The 22,206-nt window shown below is 55.1% G+C and overlaps 1 protein-coding gene across 1 annotated transcript; it reads right to left on the bottom strand.

The window, feature by feature from the left end:
* Window positions 1-2,726: 2,726 nt before the first annotated feature.
* On the bottom strand, window positions 2,727-9,467 carry LOC139604563 (Fc receptor-like protein 2). Its single transcript, XM_071455689.1, has 12 exons — window positions 9,450-9,467; window positions 6,781-6,862; window positions 6,079-6,099; window positions 5,760-5,990; window positions 5,278-5,536; window positions 4,897-5,177; window positions 4,062-4,331; window positions 3,670-3,972; window positions 3,499-3,582; window positions 3,093-3,114; window positions 2,922-3,001; window positions 2,727-2,836 (listed from the first exon to the last, which is right to left on the bottom strand). The coding sequence occupies exons 1-12, from the start codon at window positions 9,465-9,467 to the stop codon at window positions 2,727-2,729; spliced, it is 1,761 nt and encodes a 586-aa protein (XP_071311790.1).
* Window positions 9,468-22,206: the final 12,739 nt, after the last annotated feature.

Raw genomic sequence — 22,206 nt, 5'->3', positions numbered from 1 at the left:
CAGGAGCAGCGCCACCTTCCCGGCCATCCCGGTGTCCCCAGCCATGTGCCCTGGCTGTCACTCGCTGCCGGGGGTGGCTGTCCCCTGGCTGGTGGCTCTTTGGCCAAAGGGGAAGGAAGCCAGGTCAGGCCTCGCCCTCATGTGTAGGTGGCCCTTGGTGGGGACAGGGTGGCCACAAGCAGGGGACAGGCTGTGGGCAGGGTGGGGACAGGATGGGGACAAAACTGGGTGAGGCAAGGTGCAATATGGGGTTCCCAGTAGTGGTGGGCTCAGAGGGTTTGCGGTGACAGGGATGGGTGTCCAGGAGAATGGTGGGTCCCAGGGATGGGGTCTGTGGGAATGAGGGTGCTGAAGAGGGGGAATCACCAGGGATGGGTGTGCCATGGGAATGGGATTGCCCAGGGCTTGGGGGACTCAGGGATGGGAGTCCCAGGGGAATGTGGGCTCCAGGGTCATGCGATGAGGATGCTGGGGGAATGGGGGCTCCCATGGGAATGGGGGTCCTGGGAGAATCAAGGTCATGGGGGAAGGAGGATTTCAGAGGATAGAATGAACAGGAGAGGGTTCCTTGGGAATGGGGTCTTGGGCCATGGAGATCCTGGGGAATGTCAGTACAGGGATAGGGGTCCCAGGTACAGTGGGACCTAAAGAATGGGACTCCCATGGTTTTATTTCCAGGGAAATGAGATTACCAGGGAAGGGCAGGGGCTGGATGGACCCGTGGTCGCAGCTCCTTCTTTTGATGCCTCACATTTTGGGGTGGCCCACGACCTAACACAGCCCCAACAAGGTGCCAGCAGCCTGGGTGTCACCACGGACAGATTCCAAGGGGCTCTGGGTTTTTGGAGCTGCTGCAGAGGTGAGAATTCTGTGGGTGGAAAAAGGCCTGCCTGTGGTTTGCTCAGGCCTGCAAGAAGCACAAAGCCCAAAGGGAGCCCAAGCAGTGGCTCTAGGAGGGCCTTTGATGGTTTTCAGAGCAGGGCTGGCTGGAAACTGCCCTTGCAGGGGAAGCTGCGAGGGAATGAGTCCGGAAATGCAGCAATTGATCATTTTGTCCCTTGCAGCAAGGTTCTGAGAGAGCCCAAAAAACTCTGCAAATCCCCCACCAATCTGCTCAACAACCTGCCTGGGTCCATCCTCCTACCTGTGTCAAGCCTGCAGCCCTTTGTAACATCCTGGGAAGAATATTTGGGTTCTGTTTTGGCTGCCAGATAAGTGGTATATGTGTGGAAATATTGAGCAGGGGGTCGGCCCTGCAGCCATGGTGGGGCTGTGGGGAGTGACCCTATCTGGATTCCAGGCGTCCACAAAGCTGCTCCATTCCTGCCCTCCTCACCTGAGTGAAAGGCTCAGGGTTTGCAGGAATTGTGCCACAAAGCCACCAGAGGTGCTACTGTGGACCCGAGACCTGCCTGGGGTCAGGCGCTGCCTTCCTTCCATTCGGGATCATGGAGAGCAGTCGCGGGTGTTGTGCAGGGCGTGTGCCTGGCCCCGGGACACTGCTACCCTGCCAGTGGGCACTGGGATCCAACCTGCTGCCTTGGCGGCTTCTGCCCGCTGCCGGTGGTGGTGCTGGGACCGATTGGTGGCCGTGAGTTTGCAAAAGGAGCGATTTCCCCTCCTCCCTCGCGCCCGAGGCCGCCATGGCCCCTGAGGGGATGGAGCTGGAGCGGGGCGCCCCCTGCTGGCCGGGAGTGCTCCCTGCAGCGCCCCCTGCTGGCCGCGGTTATAACTGCCACAAAAACCAACAGCGCTGAGCGGGAGGGAAAGTTCTGGGTTTGTGTTCTTTGTTCTCTTCTGCTTTATAAATTTCTCGGTATAGAGGACTTAACTCCTTTTCCTACACTTTTGCCTGGAAGCCTCATCATTTCTTAAACTAAAAAAACTTTTATAGATGGGTCTTCTTTCCATTCCAGAAACATTCCCAATTTCCTGGGTAGGTATTTCTCATTTAAATGAGTTGCCAACTATTGGGTTCCAGCGTGGATGGGACAGACAACCCAAGAGGAGACATGGTCAGGGACTTGGCTACCTTATGCTCTGCCCTTTAAGCCAGTTGGGCCACCAAGGGCCCTCTCCCCAGCTGGGGCTCCTGGTCACCCAGCCACTCAGGAGCTGGCTTTGGCAGAGCATCCCACTGTCCCCAGTGTGCTGTGGCTGACAGACTGATGGACAGGCGGGGCCCTGTCTCACCATAAGCAAGGCCTGACCCACCCCTGCTACACACAGGTGTTCCAAAATGTCTCCAGACATCAAACTTTTCCTGTCTCTGACACCCGCCCTGTGCCATGGACTGATCCCGACTGCTCTGGAAACGGGGGAGGCTCCAGAATCCCCCCATGGCTTTTGTGAAATCCTCGTGTTTGGAAAAGGGCAGAGGATGGGTTTGGGTCAGGGGAGAAGAGAATCCAGAGCCTCCTGAAGGCCACTGTGGCCATCAGAGGAAGGAAGGTCGAGGCCCTGCCAGGTTCCTCTGGTGGAGGAGACGTGCTGGGGTTTGTGCCTTTTTGGTGGCTTTCCAAGGAAATTGTTCATTTTTTGACCATTTGGACTCTGAACCTTGTTGCTGTTGGTTTTATTCTCTCTCGTTGCTGTTTCAGCAAATTGTTCTTCTTTCAGCCCTTTGGGATCTTTGTGCCCCCACGGGGAGGGACTGGGGCAGTTTTTAGTGGCAGCACAAACACGAGTGGGTGCCCATGGGTGGGGACCCCCAGTTCCCCCCAGTGTCACAGCACATTCCCGTAGATGTCACCGGGTCCCCGCGGTCGTCCCTGGGGTCCCCGCAGCTCCACGTAGGTCACCTGGGGATGCTGGAGGGTGGTGGCACGGGGGGACGCTGCGAGAGACACGGGCTGTGGGATCTGGGTGGGGTGACACTGGTGGGTGACGTGTCCCTCTGCGTGTGTCCCCCCCGTACTCACCCCCTGCCCTCTTGGTGACCACGACGTGGGTGTACAGCACCTCCCCCTCCCCTGGGGGGGCCGGGGGATCCGGGGGGGCCCTGAGGGAACAAAGGGGATGTGGGGAGGGGAATGGGAGATCTTGGGGGTTGGTGTAAAAAGGGGATAGTGTGGTTTGAGCCTCCCACTCACCTTTCCTGGTGCTTCCTGGCAGCTGCAGACGAAAGAGGAACGGGGTGATTGAGGAGTCCCCAGGGCCCTGAAACCCCTTAGGAATCCTGTACCTCCATGGGACCCTCAATTCCCCTCAGGACTCCCAAGAATCCCTGCAGCCCCCCATAATTCATGAACCTCCCCAGTGGCCCCAAACAAATCACTCTCAAGAACCCAAAGCCCAGCAGGGACAGAGACCCCCGAACACCTACAGGGCCCCTTAAGGAACCCCCAGCATCCCTGCAGGACCCTCCAGCACCACCCCAAACCCTACAGGACCCTCAGCCAAAGTCACAATTGTGGGTATGTGGGTCGTTCCCTATGGTTCCCCAATTCTGTGGGCCTCTACAGCTCCCTGGGACCCCCATCTCCCATTGTCACCCACCCACACGATGCCACCAGTGCCAGGTGACAGTGACAGCCATGAGGAGGACCAGGAAGGAAAGGGCCCCACCAAAGCCTGCAGCCACTGCAAGAAACAGACAGGGACACATCAGGGTTACCCATCACCCCAGGGGTCCTGCACTCCCTGGTGACCCCACCTGTGTGACCCCACCTGTGACCCAGGGTGAGCCAGGTGTCACCTCCAGGGCCAGCTCTGGGCTGTGTGCCCAGAACACGCGGTGCCCGTCCTGTCCCAGCTGGTTGGTGGCCATGCACTGGTAGGTGCCCGAATGTCCCACTTCAATGTCCCTGAGCTCCAGGAGGGGACCCTGGGCCACCTTCTGGCCGTCATGCAGCCAGGAGAAGGTGACAGGGGCTGAGCCCACCTGCACTGAGCAGTGCAGGGTCACGTTGTCACCTGCGCGCACCTGGTGTGACAGGGGACCAGGGGTGATGGTGGCATTGGCCACGGGCACTGTGGGGACACAGACAGGGCTGGCACCTGGCAAGGTGGGATGGGAGTGCTCTGGGTGGGCTCATCCCCAGCTCGAGGGTCCCACTCACCCAGGACAGTGACATTCAGGGGGTCACTCTCAGCCACACTGTCCCCGTCGCTGACCCGGCACCGGTACTGGCCGCTGTCATTGTCCCCAACATGGCGCAGCTCCAGGTGGGGGCCGGTGCCCAGAGGTGCCCCCGAGCCCTCCCAGTGCCAGGAGAAGGACAGGGCACCTGTCCCCATGGTCACTGAGCAGTTCAGCACCAGGCTGTCCCTGAGTGCCACCTGTCCCCCGGGGGGCTGTGCTGACAGGGACACCCCCGAGGGCGGGACCCCTGCAGGAGAGGGGGACACCAGGGGAAAGTGAGGGACCCAGGGGGATCATGGAGGGGCAGGGGAACTCCAGTGATGGAGAGCGGGTGCAGAGATGGAGGCGGGGGCAGTGCTTTGAAAGGAACCCTGTGGGATGCTGGGGGAGTCAGGGAGGGAACACCTGGAGAAGGAGGTGGGCAACACCAGGGCAGGTACGGGGACCCAGGGAGGGGAGGGTGTGATCTGGGGAATGTGTGGAGAACTCAGAGAGGGGTGATGGGACCCATGGAGGGGTGAGGGGACCCAGTGTGAGATGGAGGGAAACACGAGCCAGGAATGGGGGGACCTGGGGAGGGACCCGGGGCAGCAATGGCAGGACATGGAAACGGTGCCAGGGAAGGATGGGGGTACCCATGTATGGGCTGGGGGTCCCAGGGAGGGACACAAGAAAGGAGGGTGGGAGCCAGGGAGGGATCCGGGAAAGGTTGGGTAGCCCAGAGCAGGCATCAGGGAGGGCTGGGCGATGCCAGGCAGTGTGGGGAACCCAAGGAGGCTGTAGGGGCTCCCCGTGCCCATCCCCGCACTCACTGCGCACCGTGACACGGAGCCGGGCGCTGCTCTTCCGCACAGCCCTGGCCTGGGAGTGCACCTCACAGCCATAATTCCCCGAGTGGGAGACCCCCACGGCGGGCACCAGCAGCTGCGGGGACCCCTGCGGTCCCCCCACCACCTGCCCGTCCTGGTAGAACACGTGCAGGAGGGGGGCTCGGGGCCGCAGGGGGCTGGGGGTGCTGAGGCAGCTGAGAGTCAGGGGGGACCCCTGGGTAGGCTTGGGGTGACCCTCCAGCACTGGCACCGAGAAGAGCTCAGGGAAGGAGAGGGGAGGTGAGGAATGTGGCTCTGAATCCACTGGGAAGTGGCTTTGGGGTTGTCAAGATATTGGAGTTCCAGCCATGGGGGTGCTCACCCTGCACTGTCACTGTCACTGGCACTGCTGCTGACCGGGACTGCCAGGACCCCACCAAGCCTGCACAGCTGTAGCGGCCGCTGTGGTGCAGCTGCAGGGGGGACAGGGACAGCTCGGTTCCCCTGAGGGACCCCCCGAGATCCTTCTCCTCCCGGTAAAATCGCACCCTGCTGAGATGGTTTTCCTGCCGGCACCGGCAGCGCAGTGTCACTGTGTCCCCGTCCAGCAGTGCCCGTGCTGGCACCTGCAGCACCAGCCAGTCTGTGGGACAGGAAGGTCACATTTTACTGATGAGACCATTCTGAGGTGGGTGCCCATAGCACTGGGGACATTCTGGGTGCTCTGGAGTGCACTGGGCTGCACTGGGATGTCCCTGTGTGCAGGGCAAAGGCTCTCGCCACATGAGGGGTGTGAGGCCACCCATGGAGTGGAGCCCACCCTGACCTCTCAGGGGCCACCCTGATCATTAAAGATCCACCCTCACCATCTAAGACTGTCACAGGGGGGCTGCGCCTGGTGCCGGGTCTGTCACATGTGTAGGTGCCACTCTCGGTGACAGTGAGGTGTTCAGGTCCCTCCTGCCCCCAGCGCTGCCCATCCTTGTACCAGGTGGTGGCACCGGCGGTCCCCAAGCCCTGGCAGGTCAGTGTCACCCGGTCCCACAGCACCGCCGGCCTCCAGGGGGGCTCCACCAGGAGCTGGGTGGTCTGGGCACCTGTGGGTGACAGGGGACACCAGCCTGCCAGGGCCAGCGTGGGGCTGGGGACAGCGGGGTGGGGCCATGACATCCCTTGAGGACTCACCAGCGAGGCCGAGGGTCTGGGCTGGAAGGGAGAAGGGACAGGGCTGGGTGGGGGTGTCACTGCAGGAAAGGAGGCACCAGGGTACAGGGTGTGGTGGCTGTCCCCAAAAACTGTCCCTGTTGGGACAGCATTTCTTGTGGGAAAGTGTGTGTGGGTGGTCTTAAAAAGATTTGGAGAGGCAGGGGGACATGTCTGTGTCACAGCCACCCATGCACCACATCCCTGTGGCACAGACACCTTGGGAACAGGGACACTGAGGCCACCCTGGGCTGAGGCAGAACATGGGGAAACTTTGGATACCCCAGGCACGAGGACACCACGGACACAGCCCATGCTGGCCCAGGTCATCCCCACCAGCTCATGATCCCATCCCCATGGCCACATCCTCATGGTTCTTGTTGCTTTCTGTCCCTGCATCCCAGTTCCCTTGTTCCGATCCCCAGAGCTGCCTGAGCCCAAAGGTGCCAGTCCCCACATTCCTGTCCCCATATCCCCATCCCCAAATTCCTGCCCCTCTATTCCTGTCCCCAAAGCCACCCTACATCCCCAGTCACACCAAGGTCCACTGTGGGTAACATGGACTGGCACTGCTGGCATTGGGGACCTCTGGGGACCCCACAGCCCCCCTGTGCCCCCTCCCCTCCCCATTCCCAGGGTGTCAGGCCCGTGCCCGGGACACTCACCCCACAGGAGCAGCGCCACCTTCCCGGCCATCCCGGTGTCCCCAGCCATGTGCACTGGCTGTCACTCGCTGCTGTGGCCACCGCTCCCCTGGCTGGCGGCACTTCGGATGAAGGGGAAGGAAGCGAGGTCACGTCTGTCCCCATGTGTAGGTGGCCCTTGGTGGGGGCAGGGTGGCCACAAGCTGGGCACAGAATGGGGATGAGTGTGGGTGGGACAAGGTGGGAGATGTGGTTTGCAGGAGTAGGGGCTCGGTGGGTTTGGGGAGCCAGGGATGGATGTCCAGGGGAATGTGGTCCCTGAGGAGGGGGAGTCATGGGTCTGGGGGTGTTCAGGGATGAGGGGACTCAGGGATGGGAGTCCCAGGTGAGCGTGGGCTCCAGGATTTGGGGTCATGAGATGGGGATGCTGGGGGAATGGGGGTTGTCCATGGGAATGGCGTTCCTGAGAGAATCAAGGTCATGGGGGAAGGGGGATTTCAGAGGACTGAATGAGCAGGAGAGGGTTCTTTGGGAAAGGGGTGCTGGGCCATGGAGATCCTGGGGAATGTCAGTACTGGGATGGGGGTCCCAGGGATGAGGGGACATAAGGAATGGGGATCCCATGTTTAGATTTCAGGTGGAATGGGGGTGCCAGGGATGAGGAGTTTCTGGATGGGCTCAGGAGTCTCAGCTCCTTCCCTGGGTGCCTCAGATTTTGGTGTGACCCAGAGCAAGCAAAGCCCCCCTGGGATGCTTGTTTCCTGTGCAGGCATCACATGGGGGTCCTGGGTAGCTCGGCCTCTGTGCCCTCCACTGTCCTTGACTTTTTTGTGGTTTTATTGCTTTTTTTTCCTTATTTTCATCACTTTTGTGCCAGGTGCCCTCTGCCCCCATTCCTGGCTCAGCAATCCCAGGGAGCACCTGAGCAGTGAATGGGTTGGGGGGAGCCAGGGTAGGGGGAAAATGGGGAGCAGGGGATGCAGGGAAGGGTGGGGAGGCTGTAGGGGATGGAGGTGTTGGGCTGTGCCCCCTCAACACTTTCACTTTCTTTTTCCTGGACAAGAAGGAAGAGGCCGTTTGTGCTGAGAGTCAGATGGGAAAGGGGGGGTTCTGTCCTGGGGGGGCACATCCAGAGGCTCCTGTCCTGGGGGGATCCTGTCCCAGGGGTGACACATCCTGGCATGGGGGCTCCTGTCCCTGGTGTGGCAGTTCCAGAAATGTCCCTGCACATTCCTGGCCGGGTGCCTGTCCCAGGGGTGGCACATCCTGGGGACCCCTGTCAATGCAAGGCTGGGGCCCAGCCATGGCCCAGCCCCACTGCACAGGGATGGCCATTGCCCAGACCTGCTCTGCCCAGCCCCAGGTGGCAGCCAGCACCTGAGGGTCCCCCCTGCCCCCTTGGCTTTGATTCTGGCAGCTTTAGAGCTGCTGCAGAGGTGAGAATTCTGTGGGTGGAAAAAGGCCCTGCCTGTGGTTTGTTCAGCCCTGCAAGAAGCACAAAGCCCAAAGGGGGCCGAAGCAGTGGCTCTGGGAGGGCCTTTGATGGTTTTCAGAGCAGGGCTGGCTGGAAACTGCCCCTGCAGGTTCAGCTGTGAGGGAACCAGTCCGGAAATGCAGCAATTGTTCATTCTGTCCCTTGCCCCAAGGGACTGAGAAAACCACAAAACTACTGTAAAGACAATAACAATCTGTTTAACAACCTGACTGGAACGCTCCTTCTTGAAGAAAACCTGCAGACTTCTGGAACATCATGGAATGAATATTTGGGTTTGGGCTCTGGCCACCAAACAACAGGGAAAAGTGTGAAAATATTGAGCAGGGGCTGCACACGAGGGGCTGGGGAACAGGGGTGTCACAGCAGGAGCAGGGAGTGCCCAGGCAGGGGAATTCAGGGCAGGCTGGAATGGATTTACCAGGGAATCAGACCCTGAGGCACACAGGGGCATTTCCACAGATTCCTGTGCACTGTCCCAAGCATGGACAGAGCTTCTCCCCTTCCTCCATGGGAAGTCAATCAAGTTTCAGGGTAGGAATGGAAAAATTGGGAGAGTTCCTAAATATGGGCCAAGGAAAGGCTTCCTTAGGGGCTGGGTTGCTGCCCAGCAGGCAGGGAACAATCCCATGGAGCTGTTGGACACTCAGGGACACTCTGTGTTATCCACAAGAAAATGCTACTGTGGGATGCACCAAGGGGCTTCTTAAGGGACCCAAAAAGTCTCATTTCTTTGTGATATTTTTGTGTTTTTATTGTGAGGGACTTGTTGGGACTGGAAGCATTATAAGGACTCTACAAACCAGAGCATTTTATACCTTGTCAGTTTGATTTTTGCTGAGTTTGTTCCTTATTGGAAAAACAATGGTGTGGGAAAGATTTTTGCTTTTATTCTATGGGTGTGTAATTTTGTCTGAACCAATTGGGCATCAAGTGTTGCCTGGGATGGCTGAGGCAGGAAATGGGGGGACCTGACCCAGGGGTGAGTGGGGCAGGGACACAGAGACTCCCAGGACAGCCCTGGGGTGCCCCAGGGTGGGGGACTGTGCTGGGCTCTGAGTCACCCCAAAATCTGAGGCACCCCATGAAGGAGCTGTGACCCCCGTGTCCACCCAGCCACTGCCCATCCCTGGCACCCCCATTCCCCTGGGAACCCAACCATGGGACCCCCATTGCCTTGGTCTCTCCTCCCTGGGGACCCCCATGCCAGGACTGACATTGCCCAGCACCACCATTGCCGTGATCCCATCCCATGGGCTGCTTCTTCCCCCAGAACCCCTATTCCCGAGCGTCCCCTTTTTCCCCCTGCACCCCCAGCCCTGGCACCCACTTGCCATGACCCCAAATCCCTGGGGACCATGTTCCCACAGCACCCCCATCCCTGAATGCCCCCAGGCATGGAGATCCCAATTCTCCTGGACCCTCATTCTCCTGGACACCCATCCTTGGTTCCCCAAATCCCCTGAGCCCCCCACTCCTGGCAACAGCATCCCCCACCATGTCCCCAGGCTGTCCCCACCCTACCCACAGCCTGTGCCCAGCTTGTGGCCACCCTGCCCCCACCAAGGGCCACCTCCATGTTGGGACAAGATGTGACCTCGCTTCCTTGCCCTTCATCCGAAGAGCCGCCAGCCAGGGGAGCGGTGGCCACAGCAGCGAGTGACAGCCAGTTGTCACAAGCCGTCCTCACGGATGGGTTTCGTGATGGTTTGTGATCTCAGAGTGCAAGAAGAACCAACACGGTCGAAGGGGGTTTGCAGTGATAATCAAAACAAATGCACCTTTATTGAAATAACCACAGTGAAAATGCCTTGGGGAGGAATTGGGGGAAAGGGAAAAATAAAAGGGAAAAGAGGGAGGAAAAAGAAAAAGGTATGTAGCTACCAAACGTAGTACTGCGGAGTCCTTCGGTGTCCAGCCGATGGAGTTCACCAGGTCACGTCCAGGGAGATCTCAGGGGTGCAGTCCATCTGCACTCTAATATTACCCTTTTTTGATGGGGAGAGGGAATAGATCTTGAAACCGAATCAAAGGTAGTCTATTGTATCCTCGGGGAAAAGAATGGTATTTGGAAAGGGTACACACAGTCCATACTCTCTGCAGTGGGTGAGAGCCATTGTCTTCGTGGTCCAATGCTCCCACCTGCAACATCCATCTTGTTTTGGTCAGCTTGCCTCCCCCCACACTCCTCCCCGGGGTTGGGGGTTTCAGTCCCAGGCCTTGGAAAGTATGAGAGGGGGCCTTCTCACATAGGGGTCTCATGTCTGGGTTTTTCTCTGGTGAAGAGGCTTCTTACATCTCAGTCTGTCTGTCACGGTGATTGCAAACAAGCCAGAGGGGTCTTCTTAGGAGGACCAGCCAGAACTCAGGAGAAGTTCAGCCAGGCCAAGAGAAAAATCCCACAGCTATTGTTGCAAAAGGTCAGAATGTCCTTCTTTCTTCTTGTTGAGCTCAGTGTAGCATATAGTAAATACACCTGTGAAAACAAAACTTTGACAATGCTCTCAGGTCTCGCGGCCTGGCTGGCATATAACTTTCTCCTACAGGGCTAGACAGGGGTGTCTTTTCTTCAGTGGTCTCCCAATGATGATCGTGAGGCAGATCAGGGATATTTTGGACAGACTCGCACACCAGTCCACATGGCTGGCAACACTGGGATGGCCGGGAAGGTGGTGCTGCTCCTGTGGGATGAGTGCCCTGGGCATGGGCCTGAAAGCCTGGGGATGAGGAGGGGAGGGAGCAAAGGGGGGCTGCAGAGTCCCCTGAGGTCCCAAGTGACAGCAGTGCCAGTCCGTGTTAGCCACAGTGGACATTGGTTGGACTGGGGATGTAGGGTGACTTTGGGGACAGGAACAGGGGCAGGAATTTGGGGATGGGGATGTGGGGACAGGAATGTGGGGACTGGCACCTTTGGGCTCCAGTAGCTCTGGGGATAAGGTGGGGGACAAGGCAAGTGGGATGCAGGGACAGAAGGGGACACGTTCCTGTTCCCAAGGTATCTGTGCCACACAGATGTGGTGCACAGGTGGCTGTCACACAGAAATCTCCCCCTGCTTTGCCAAATCTTTTGGAGGCCACCCCCATGCCCTTTCTCACAAGAACTGCTGTCCCCATGGGGACACTTTGGGGACAGCCCCCACACATTGTGCCCCATGTGCCTCTCTCCCTACAGTGCCACCCCCACCCAGCCCTGTCCCTTCTCCCTTCCAGCCCAGACCCTCGGCCTCGCTGGTGAGTCCTCGGGGGATGCCATGGCCCCACCCCACTGTCCCCAGCCCCACACTGGCGCTGGCAGGCTGGTGTCCCCTGTCACCCACAGGTGCCCAGACCACCCAGCTCCTGGTGGAGCCCCCCTTGGAGACCTGTGATTCTGTGGGACCGGGTGACACTGACCTGCCAGGGCTCGGGGACCACCAATGCCACCACCTGGTACAAGGATGGGCAGCACTGGTGGCAGCAGGGACCTGACCATTTCACTTTCACTGAGAGTGGCATCTGTGAGTGTGACAGACCCGGCACCGGGTTCAGCCCCCCTGTGACTGTCTTATATGGTGAGGGAGGTTTGGGTCTCCGCAGCCTGGCACCCAGAGGGACCCCAAGGGCTCTGGGTGGGCTCCGCTCCATGGAAGCAATTAGCTCCTCGTGGCTGTGACACTGCAACAAAGGTGGGGCCACACGGGGTCATCAGGGAGTGCAGGACACCCAGGGTTCAGGGTAACCCTGATGTGTCCCCTTCTGTTACTTGCAGTGGCCACAAGGGTCGGTGGGGCCCTTCTGTTCCTGGTCCTGTTCGTGGCTGTCATTGTAGCCTGGTGCCCGTGGCACCACCTGGGTCGGTGACAATGGGGGGACAGGGGTCCCAGGGAGCTGTAGAGACCCCCAGAGTTGGGGAGCAATAGGGCAGCACCCACAGCCCCAGAATTGTGACCTTGGCTGAAGGTGCTGATGGGGTTTGGGGAGGTGCTGGAGGGTCCTGCGGGGATGTTAAGGGTTCTTTCATGGGCCCTGGGGGTATCTGGGGGGTCTCTCTCCCTGCTGGGCTTGGGATATTGAGGCTGAGTTGGTAGGGGGCACTGGGGAGGTTCACAGATTCTGGGAGCTCCAGAGATGTTTGGGGGTCCTGAGGAAAATTGAGGGTCCTGTGGGGGTTCAGCAATCCTGAGAGGGGTCAGAGCCCGGGGAACCCCCACAGTCACCCCTCCCCTCTTTGCTTTGAAGCTGCTAGGAAGCACCAGGAAAGGTGAGTGGGGAGCTCAAACCACACTCTCCCCTTTTACCAAAACCCCCAAGACCTCCCATTCCCTCCCCCACATCCCCTTTATTCCCTCAGGGCCCCCCCGGATCCCCCGGCCCCCCCAGAGGAGGGGGAGGTGCTGTACACCCACGTCGTGGTCACCAAGAGGGCAGGGGGTGAGTACGGGGGGGACACACGCAGAGGGACACGTCACCCACCAGTGTCACCCCACCCAGATCCCACAGCCCGTGTCTCTCACAGCGTCCCCCCGTGCCACCACCCTCCAGCATCCCCAGGTGACCAACGCGGAGCTGCGGGGACCCCAGGGGCGACCGCGGGAACCCGGTGACATCTACGGGAATGTGCTGTGACACTGGGGGGAACTGGGGGCACTGGGGGTCCCCACCCATGGGCACCCACTCGTGTCTGTGCTGCCACTAAAAACTGCCCCAATCCCTCCCTGTGGGGGCACAAAGATGCCAAAGGGCTGAGAGAAGAACAATTTCCTGAAACAGCAATGGGAGAAAATAAAACCAACAGCAAGAGCAACAAGGCTGAGAGCCCAAATTGTCACACAAGGAACGATTTCCAGGGAAAGCCCCCAAAAGGGAACAATCCCCAGACAGTTCCCCCCAGCACGTTTCCTCCACCAGAGGAACCTGGCAGAGCCCTGGATCTTCGTTCCTCTCGGGGCCAAAGCGGCCTTCAGGAAGCTCTGGATTCTCGTGTCCCATCCCAAAGCCCTCCTCTGCTGTTTTCCGCTCACGATGATCTCACAAAGGCCCGATGGGCGTTCTGGAGTCTCCCCTTTTGCGAGGGCAGTCGGGATCAAGCAATGGTACAGGGCGGGTTGTCAGAGACAGGAAAATTTGATGACTGGAGACATTTTGAAACACCTGTGTGTGGCAGGGGTGGGTCAAGAATTTCATTTAAATGAGAAATCTCTGCAAAGGAAAGTGGGAATGTTCCCGGAATGGAAAGAAGACCCGTGTCTAAAAATTTTTAAATTTGAAAAATGATGAGGCTTGCAGGCCAAAATGTGGGAAAAGGAATACCAGCTCTTTGCCAGGAAATTTATAAAGCAGAACGGAAGAAATAACACAAACCCAGAACTTTCCCTCCCGCTCAGCGCTGTTGGTTTTTGTGGCAGTTATAACCGCGGCCAGCAGGGGCCGCTGCAGGGAGCACTCCCGGCCAGCAGGGGGCGCCCCGATCCAGCTCCATTCCCTCAGGGGCCATGGCGGCCTCAGGTGGGAGGGAGGAGGGGAAATCGCTCCTTTTGCAAACTCACGGCCGCCAATCGGTCCCGGCACCACCACCGGCAGCGGGCAGAAGCCGCCAAGGCAGCAGGTTGGATCCCAGTGCCCACTGGCAGCGTAGCAGTGTCCCGGGGCCAGGCACACGCCCTGCACAACACCTGCGACCGCTCTCCATGGTCCCGAATGGAAGGAAGGCGGCGCCCGACCCCAGGCAGGTCTCGGGTCCACAGCAGCACCTCTGGTGGCTTTGTGCCATAATTCCTGCAAACCCTCAGCCTTTCACTCAGATGAGGACAGCAGGGATGGAGCAGCTTTGGGGACACCTGGAATCCAGACAGGGTCACTCCCCACAATGGCCAGAGTTCCTGCTCGATATTTTCACACTTTTCCCTCTTATCTGATGACCACAGCCTGAGGCCAAACATTCTTTCCATGAGGTTTCAGAAGGCTGCAGGTTTCGTTCAAGAATGAAGGCCTATTAGAGCTTCTTCAGCAGAGTGTTGTTGTCTTTGCAGTAGTTCTGGGGCTCCCTCAGTCCCTTGCCAAGAGGGACAAAATGATCAATTGCTGCATTTCTGGACTGGTTCCCTCTTAGCTGCCCCTGCAGGGGCAGTTTCCAGCCAGCCCTGCTCTGAAAACCATCAAAGGCCCTCCCAGAGCCACTGCTTCGGCCCCCTTTGGGCTTTGTGCTTCTTGCAGGGCTGAGCAAACCACAGCCAGGCCTTCTCCCTCATAGAATTCTCACCTCTGCAGCAGCTCTAAAGCTGCCAGAATCAAAGCCAAGGGGGCAGGGGGGGACCCTCAGGTGCTGGCTGCCACCTGGAGCTGGGCAGAGCAGGGCTGGGCAATGGCCATCCCTGTGCAGTGGGGCTGGGCCATGGCTGGGCCCAGGCTGGGCCCCAGTCTTAAATGGACATCCCAACAACATCAGCGACTCCACAATACACATCACTGTCCCAACACTAAAAACATCACAATATTTTATCAACAATATCATCAATTATGTAATATCAATTCATATAATATCCAGCATAAGTCAACTTCCATTAACTTGTTTCTCACAATACATACCAGTAAAGAGCTCTTATTCCTGTTCCCACATGTCTGCCTAAAAGCCTCGTAATTTCAATGTTACAATAGTCCAGAGTGATGGGGGTTGTATTTTCCATTCCAATGGAGGGTCTCACCTTGTTCAGCTGCCTTGACAGAGCAGAACAAAGAAACACCATTTCTGCCCGTTTAACCAAAGAGTTGCATTTTTGTCCCAGGAGCAGGGAACCAGGTCCTGTACCCCTTTGGAACTGGGACGGGCACCAGTAAGCCACCTTAGTGGGAGCATTGGGAGGGGGATTGCAGAGCCACTAAGCACACTGGGGTTAAGAGGAACAAATCTCAATTTGATTTATGTCTTAACATATGCTACACATGACTGAATAATTACTCTGTGGTTGTCCACATGCTGGGAACCCTGTCCCTGGCGAGGCTTCACACAACAGAGAATCAGGGGAGAGAAAGCTTCAGTGATCGGGCTGTGAGTGACCCCCACTGGCTGGTGGGACAGATGCCCGGGAAAAATGTCTGTGAAAAAATGCCCGGGAAATCCAGCTTTGGGAGGAGCCTTTGCAAATCAAATCAACAAACTGTGACACAACAGGAGCGTTTTGCTTTGGGTTTCTTGGAGGGATCAGGGGCTTGCTTGGAGGGTCCACTTGGCTCTCCTCCCCTGTGGGATTGACATTCTCTGAACTGAGAAGCAGTGAGAGAAGCAAAAGATGATCCAAACAATTCTTATCTCATTTACTGCTCCTGTGTTTTTCACAAGTGGAATGCATTGTGGAAGATTGTTTACCTGAAGGGAATTGGTAACTGGATTCTGGTGTGAGTGTTTTGATTCGCTGACCAATTGAATCCAGGTGTGTGTGTGTGGGGACTGTTGGCTGACAGTCATGAGATTGTGTGCAGTGGAGTGCAGTTGAGTGCTTGGCAGATTCAGTTTAGATGTAATGTAATATAATATAGAATAATAGAGTATAATAAAGTAAATAATTAGCCTTCTGAAAAGATGGAGTCAGATGCATCATTCCTCCCAGTTGTTAGACTAAAATATCACCGATACTCCCCCTCCTCACCTTTTCCTCCCGGTGGTCCTTCTTCCCTGTCCGCACCCGTTCTTCCCTGCTTCGCTGCTTCCCCGAGGCAGCTCATTCCTGCTCCTCCTGGACGTTCCTTCATTGCTTCCCCGATGGAGCGGATGCTGCCTGCACCCACCCGCCGCCTCTGCCGCGTTTCCCACGCTGCCCACAGCCCCGAGCCTGCTGCACCTGCCCAGGGCAGCCCCAGCCCGCGGCAGCCAGCCCAGAGCCACGAGTGCCCAGCACCAGCCCGCAGCCAGCCCGCAGCAGCCCCTGCAGCCATCGCTCGCAATGCCAGAGACACGCAGGTGCTGTCTGTAATGAGTTAATGTCTTAGTTTGTTCATCAAAACTATAGAAGGGGGAAAAGCCAATAGTAGAAAACCCGCAAGAATAGATGTGACCAACTAATATGTTGCAAGATGAATATAACGGGCTAGTATAACGGGCTAAAATAACTGTCATAAGGCTTAAACCACAAACTGTCAGAAGCTAATACGTTGAAAGGCTAACTAAGCAAATGTGTAACTATATGTAGATATGTGCCTATATATGGTAAAGGCTATTGTGAGACCTTAAGGAAGAGGACGGGAGCCTTTGTCCAGGCGACCACCAGAAGGCAGAATAAGACCCCCTAGCAACTATCGGCGCAGACGCAGAGAACACCGGAAGGCCACCCAACAACAACAGGTAAAAAGGAGGACTGAACTGCCAAGTGGCGTGGGCTGATGGTGGAGCGGTGACTCCCCGGCTACACCCAGCACTCCTGGGCGGGTGCAAGCCTTTTGTTGGCTGCACCCAGCGCTGTAATTTGCCTATTATCTCTTGCTCTATCAATTAATAAATTGCATTTTATTTGGACTCACTTGTTGGTGGTTGGTTCCTCACTGCAATTTATAACAAATTGGTGCCAAGACTCGGATCGGGAAAATTCTTGGAGAAGAGCACCTGTCGGGGAGGCGCCCCACCTCATGGGTGGCCCCAAGGTTGCCATTCTCCAGGACCCCCGACCAACGAACCCAAATTCGATAATAGGCAAACTGAGGCCGTCAACCCCATAATCTTTGTGCATGAAGCCCGGACAAGACGCGGCGAGGAGCGTGAGTATAAGCCCTGGGTAGATCCAGTTGGGGTTGGGATCCCGGAGTGTGGCACTCCAGACCGCAGTGTTTGAGACATCCTCTGGAAGGTGCGAGTGCGGACCCCTTATAGTGCGGTTCCCAAGTACCCGCGAGGGACTGGGCCACGAATGGGGGGAAGCGAGAGAGTGTGTGGAAGAAGACGCTCCGGGAGGGGATAAGGGGAGAGTAAACCCTCTAAAGATACTCCGGAAGATGGGACAGGGGAAGAGCAAGCCCTCTAATCCCATAAAGAAAAGACCTCGCATAGGGCTCCCCTCAATACCTCCAGATAGCCCTTTAGGCTTGATGATTAAGTATGATCCATTAATGTATGGAGGTTTGGGGAGGGAAACAGATCAGGGCAGATAGCCTTTACTGGTCTGTGTTTGGAGCATTTGAGGATTGGATCTGTCAAGCCCTGAACACATATGTTAATTCAAAGGAACCATTTAGTGTGGAGGGAAGTGAATATGCTGCCCTATGGATTGTTGGTGAGACCCGTTTCTCCCTATTTGTATTGAAATCTGAGAAAAAGAAGAAGAGATCAGGAGATAATTGGGAAATGCCTGATCCTTCTCCCCCACCTTATTTACCACCCCCAGAAAATCCTGATGCACCACTTCCTCCTGTTGGGCAAGCTTTGCTGAAAATGCAATTTGTAGCCAAGGCATGGGTGGATATTAGAAGAAAGTTAGGGAAGATGGAGGATTGGCAGGACAGAGGCTTAGATGAATTGTTAAGGAAGGCCCAGAAAGTGTATGTCAGAAGGGAAGATGAAAGTCACAAGCAAATGAGGATAATGGTGGAAGCAGTATGAGAGGGTCAAAAGAAGGGGCAAATGAGTCAGAGGGTTCCAGGTATGCAAAAGAAAGATCAAGCAAGAGAAAAGGGGGGTGGGGTCGTTTGCTATTACTGCGGGAAGAAAGGACACGTGAGACAGGAATGCCACGAAAGGCAAGTGGATGAGAAACAGTTTCAGGACTAGGGGTGTCAGGGGCTCTACTTGCTGGGAAAAGAGAAACAACGGAGCCCCTGGTAAAGCTTAAAATAGGTCCCCAGCAACAGGTATACGAATTCCTTGTGGATTCGGGTGCCGAACGATCTACGGTACAAACTCTCCCTAAAGGATGTAATCTGTCTGCAGAAGTAGTGCAGGTAGTGGGAGCTAAGGGGGAACCCTTTGGTGTACCTATGATAAAAGATATGGTAATTGAAGGGCCTTCTAAAATAGGAATAGGGTCCTTATTGTTGGTCCCAGAAGCCGATTATAATCTTTTGGGGCGGGACCTTATGATTGAATTAGGAATAGGGATAGAGATAATTGAAGATAAATTAAGTGTAAAATTATGCCCTTTAAGGATCAGTGATGAAGAAGAAATTAACCCAGAAGTTTGGTACACTCCAGACACTGTGGGCAGATTGGATATTCCTCCTTTTGAGGTAACCATTAAAAATCCCAAAATTCCTATCAGGGTAAAGCAATACCCTCTATCCAGCGAAGGGAGGAAGGGATTAAAACCAGAAATTGAACGGCTATTGCGGCAGGGGTTGCTTGAACCCTGTATGTCACCCTTCAATACTCCCATACTACCTGTTAGAAAATCAGATGGGAGCTATAGGTTAGTACATGATTTGAGAGAAATTAATAAAAGAACAGTTGAAAGGTTCCCTGTGGTAGCTAATCCATATACCTTACTCAGTAAATTGGGGCCTGAGGACAGGTATTACACAGTGGTAGATCTTCAGGACGAATTTTGGGCTTGCCCACTTAAGGAAACATCACGAGATTATTTTGCGTTTGAATGGGAAGACCCAGACACAAACCGCAAGCAACAACTTCGATGGACAGTATTGCCCCAGGGATTTACAGAATCCCCTAAGCTGTTCAGACAAGCGTTAGAACAGATCCTGCAGGAATATCACCCCGAGGAAGGGACCACCTTAATTTAGTATGTGGACGACTTGCTAATAGCAGGAAAAGAGGAAGAATCAGTTAGAAAGGGAAGTATAAAGTTGTTAAATTTCCTTAGTCCCAAAGGGCTAAAAGTTTCGAAATCTAAATTGCAGTTTGTAGAAAAAGAGGTAAAATAGTTAGGACACAGGCTAATTGAGGGAACAAAAAAAGTTGTATCCTGCTCGAATGTGGTAAATGTAAAACACTAAAATGGATTTATGCTAGACGTTTATTTTAAAATTTATGTGCAGAATGTTATCATGAAAACCAGAAGAACTCTATGTGGGAAAGACAATTAGAGGCGTTTATTGGTGGGCCCAGGTCTATTCAGAATATACATCAATTACTCGAGAACAGAGAACAAGCTTTCTGGGCAATCAACTCCAATGAAATCTGCACATATGTTACTCTTTTAGCTTATTGTAAAAAATCACGTATAATCACTTTTGAGTGTGATAAAAATGTATTTGTGCCTTATCCTCATTCTGTACTTAGCATTAAGTGGTATGCCGAGAACGAATATTGGCGCCATCGTTGCCTATGGGTTTATTCCCAAAGACCAACAAAAAATCATGGATGCTAGACGCAATGACAAAGGATTGTATAATCTATTGCAGAATTGAGGGGTGGGAATGTTATCCTTTTGTATGCTTTTTTTTTGCAGGATTTGCCAAAAATGGTGGTGGTGGGTCCAATACTGCCGAGAAAGACCTCCGGCTGGTATTTATAGAGGGTGTTAAAAGGGGAATTAACAGAAACCATTCTAAAATTAGGGGAGCTTTTGGGGAAGTGGGTAAGACATGAATTTTTACAGGCAATAGGGAATCTTTACTAAGGGTCTAAATTCAGAGGCATGTTTTTCTCATGCTAGTAAACCCACTCCCTTCGTAAAAAGGAATACTACTGGAAATGGATGCCCGGTGTTATTGCAGTTCTCCTTTGGAAAAGGAATTGGGAACCATATCGAGAAAGGCAAAAACAAAAGAGATCCCTGAGCAAATACCTCTGCTGCCGAGAAGATGGTTCACCCCGTGGCCCGATGCAACCGGATCGACGGGTGAGGCAGAGAGGAAAAGGCAAAGGGATCTGCGACCCACAGTGGAGCATGCTTACTGCCTCTCAAATACTGAAGTTCCCTTGAGGACTAACACACTCCGGGAATCTGAAAAGACAGCTCCCCAGGGAAATCAAAGAGTATGTAAGATCTTTAAGGTAGGACCACACCCTCTTTGGCAAATCTGTGATAGGGGACATAGGAATAAGTAACTAGAAATATAGAGGGGGGGAGAACATCTAATTCAAGTAGATATGAGATTCACTTAAATCTATTATAAGGGTTTTGTTTGCATTAAAACGATTTGATGAACAAAATGGGTAAAAGGGGGGAATTGTAATGAGTTAATGTCTTAGTTTGTTCATCAAAACTATAGAAGGGGGAAAAGCCAATAGTAGAAAAATGGCAAGAATAGATGTGACCAACTAATATGTTGCAAGATGAATATAACGGGCTAATATATTGCAAAATAACTGTCATAAGGCTTAAACCACAAACTGTCAGAAGCTAATACGTTGAAAGACTAAGCAAATGTAGTGTAACTATATGTAGCTATGTAAGTGTAACTATATGTAGCTATGTGCCTATATATGGTAAAGGCTATTGTAGGACCTCGAGGGAGAGGACGGGAGCCTTCGTCCAGGCGACCACCAGAAGGCAGAATAAGACCCCCTAGCAACTATCGGCACAGACGCAGAGAACACCGGAAGGCCACCCAACAACAACAGATAAAAAGGAGGACTGAACTGCCAAGTGGCGTGGGCTGATGGTGGAGCGGTGACTCCCCGGCTACACCCAGTGCTCCCGGGTGGGTGCAAGCCTTTTGTTGGCTGCACCCAGCGCTGTAATTTGCCCATTATCTCTTGCTCTATCAATTAATAAATTACAATTTATTTGGACTCACTTGTCGGTGGTTGGTTCCTCACCGCAACTTATAACACCGTCCTTGGAAATCACGCCCAGCCACTCACAAAAGCCATGTGGGCTCGCCCTGGCTTGCAGCACACACACTCCATCTGCCGAGCTGATGCCCACAGAGCGCCCGGGCTTCTTGCGGTAACGCTGTCCCTGTCTTCTTTTCTCTCTCTGTCCTTTTCCCTTTCTACTCCCTTCTCTCCTCCTTCGGTAAGAACCCTTACCCTCCTTTATCAATAAACAGTTCTCAGATATAATATTGCCGTGTTTGTGCTTCATTTTCATCCGAGAAACCTTTCAGCAAGAATCCTCCCCAACTCCCCCTTTTACAGTGGGATGGGACAGGGGTAGTGGGAGGGGGAATGGGGAAGCCCTGGGTGTACTGCAAGCACTGTGGGGAGAGAATGGGGCAGTCCCTGAGGGTACTTGGACACTTGGATGGGGCTGGGGAGCCCCTGCAGGTATGAGCAAACGGATGGGGGAGCCCTTGGAGGTAGTGGGAGAGGAAATGGGGAGCAGAGGGTGCCCTGTGTAGCCTCCCCCTGACCCATGACCACCTCCCTTGGAAGGATGGGCAACCACAGGAGCCATGGAGGGAGCACCCCCAGTGTCACCCAGTGCCTCCTGCTTCCCAGAGCATCACAACTTTTGGTGTAGATTGTCATAGATGTCACTGGGCTCCCACGGTTGCCTTTGCAGCTCCATGTACATCGCCTGAGGATCCTCCAGTGGGGGTGCCAGGGGGTCTTGGGGGGCCCTGTGGGAATAAGGGGGTGTGTGGAAGGGGATGGGAGGTGCTGGGGGTATGAGTAAAAGGTGTATCATGGCTGGAGCCTGCACCCACCTTTCCTGGTGCTTCCTGGCAGCTGCAGAGGAAAGAGGGGAGGGGTGACTGTGGGGTCCCCAGGGCCCTGACTGCTCTCAGGATTCCTGAACTCCCATGGGACCCTCAATCTTCAACAGGACCCCCATGCATCCCTGGAGCCCCCCAGAATTCATGAACATCCTCAGTGCCCCGAATCAACTCAGCCTTAATTACCAAAAGCCCAGGAGGGACAGAGACCCCCCGAACACCCCCAGGGCCCTGAAAGAACCCCCAGCATCCCTGAACAACCCTCCAGCACCTCCCCAAGCTCTACAGCACTCCCAGACAATGTCACAACTCTTGGATTGTGAATGTCACAATCTCGTTCCCCAATTATGGGGGCCTCTACAGTCCCCTGGGACCCCTGTCCCCCCATTGTCACCCACCCACACGGTGCCACCATCTCCAGGCCACAATGACACCCACGAGCAGGAGCAGGAA

Source organism: Agelaius tricolor, unplaced genomic scaffold, assembly GCF_023055355.1.
Source record: "Agelaius tricolor isolate 1412-34295 unplaced genomic scaffold, bAgeTri1.0.p SCAF_52, whole genome shotgun sequence".
In the NCBI taxonomy this organism is placed as follows: domain Eukaryota; kingdom Metazoa; phylum Chordata; class Aves; order Passeriformes; family Icteridae; genus Agelaius; species Agelaius tricolor.
Note: the sequence above shows the minus strand (reverse complement) of the source record. Positions and strands in the feature narration are given on the sequence as shown.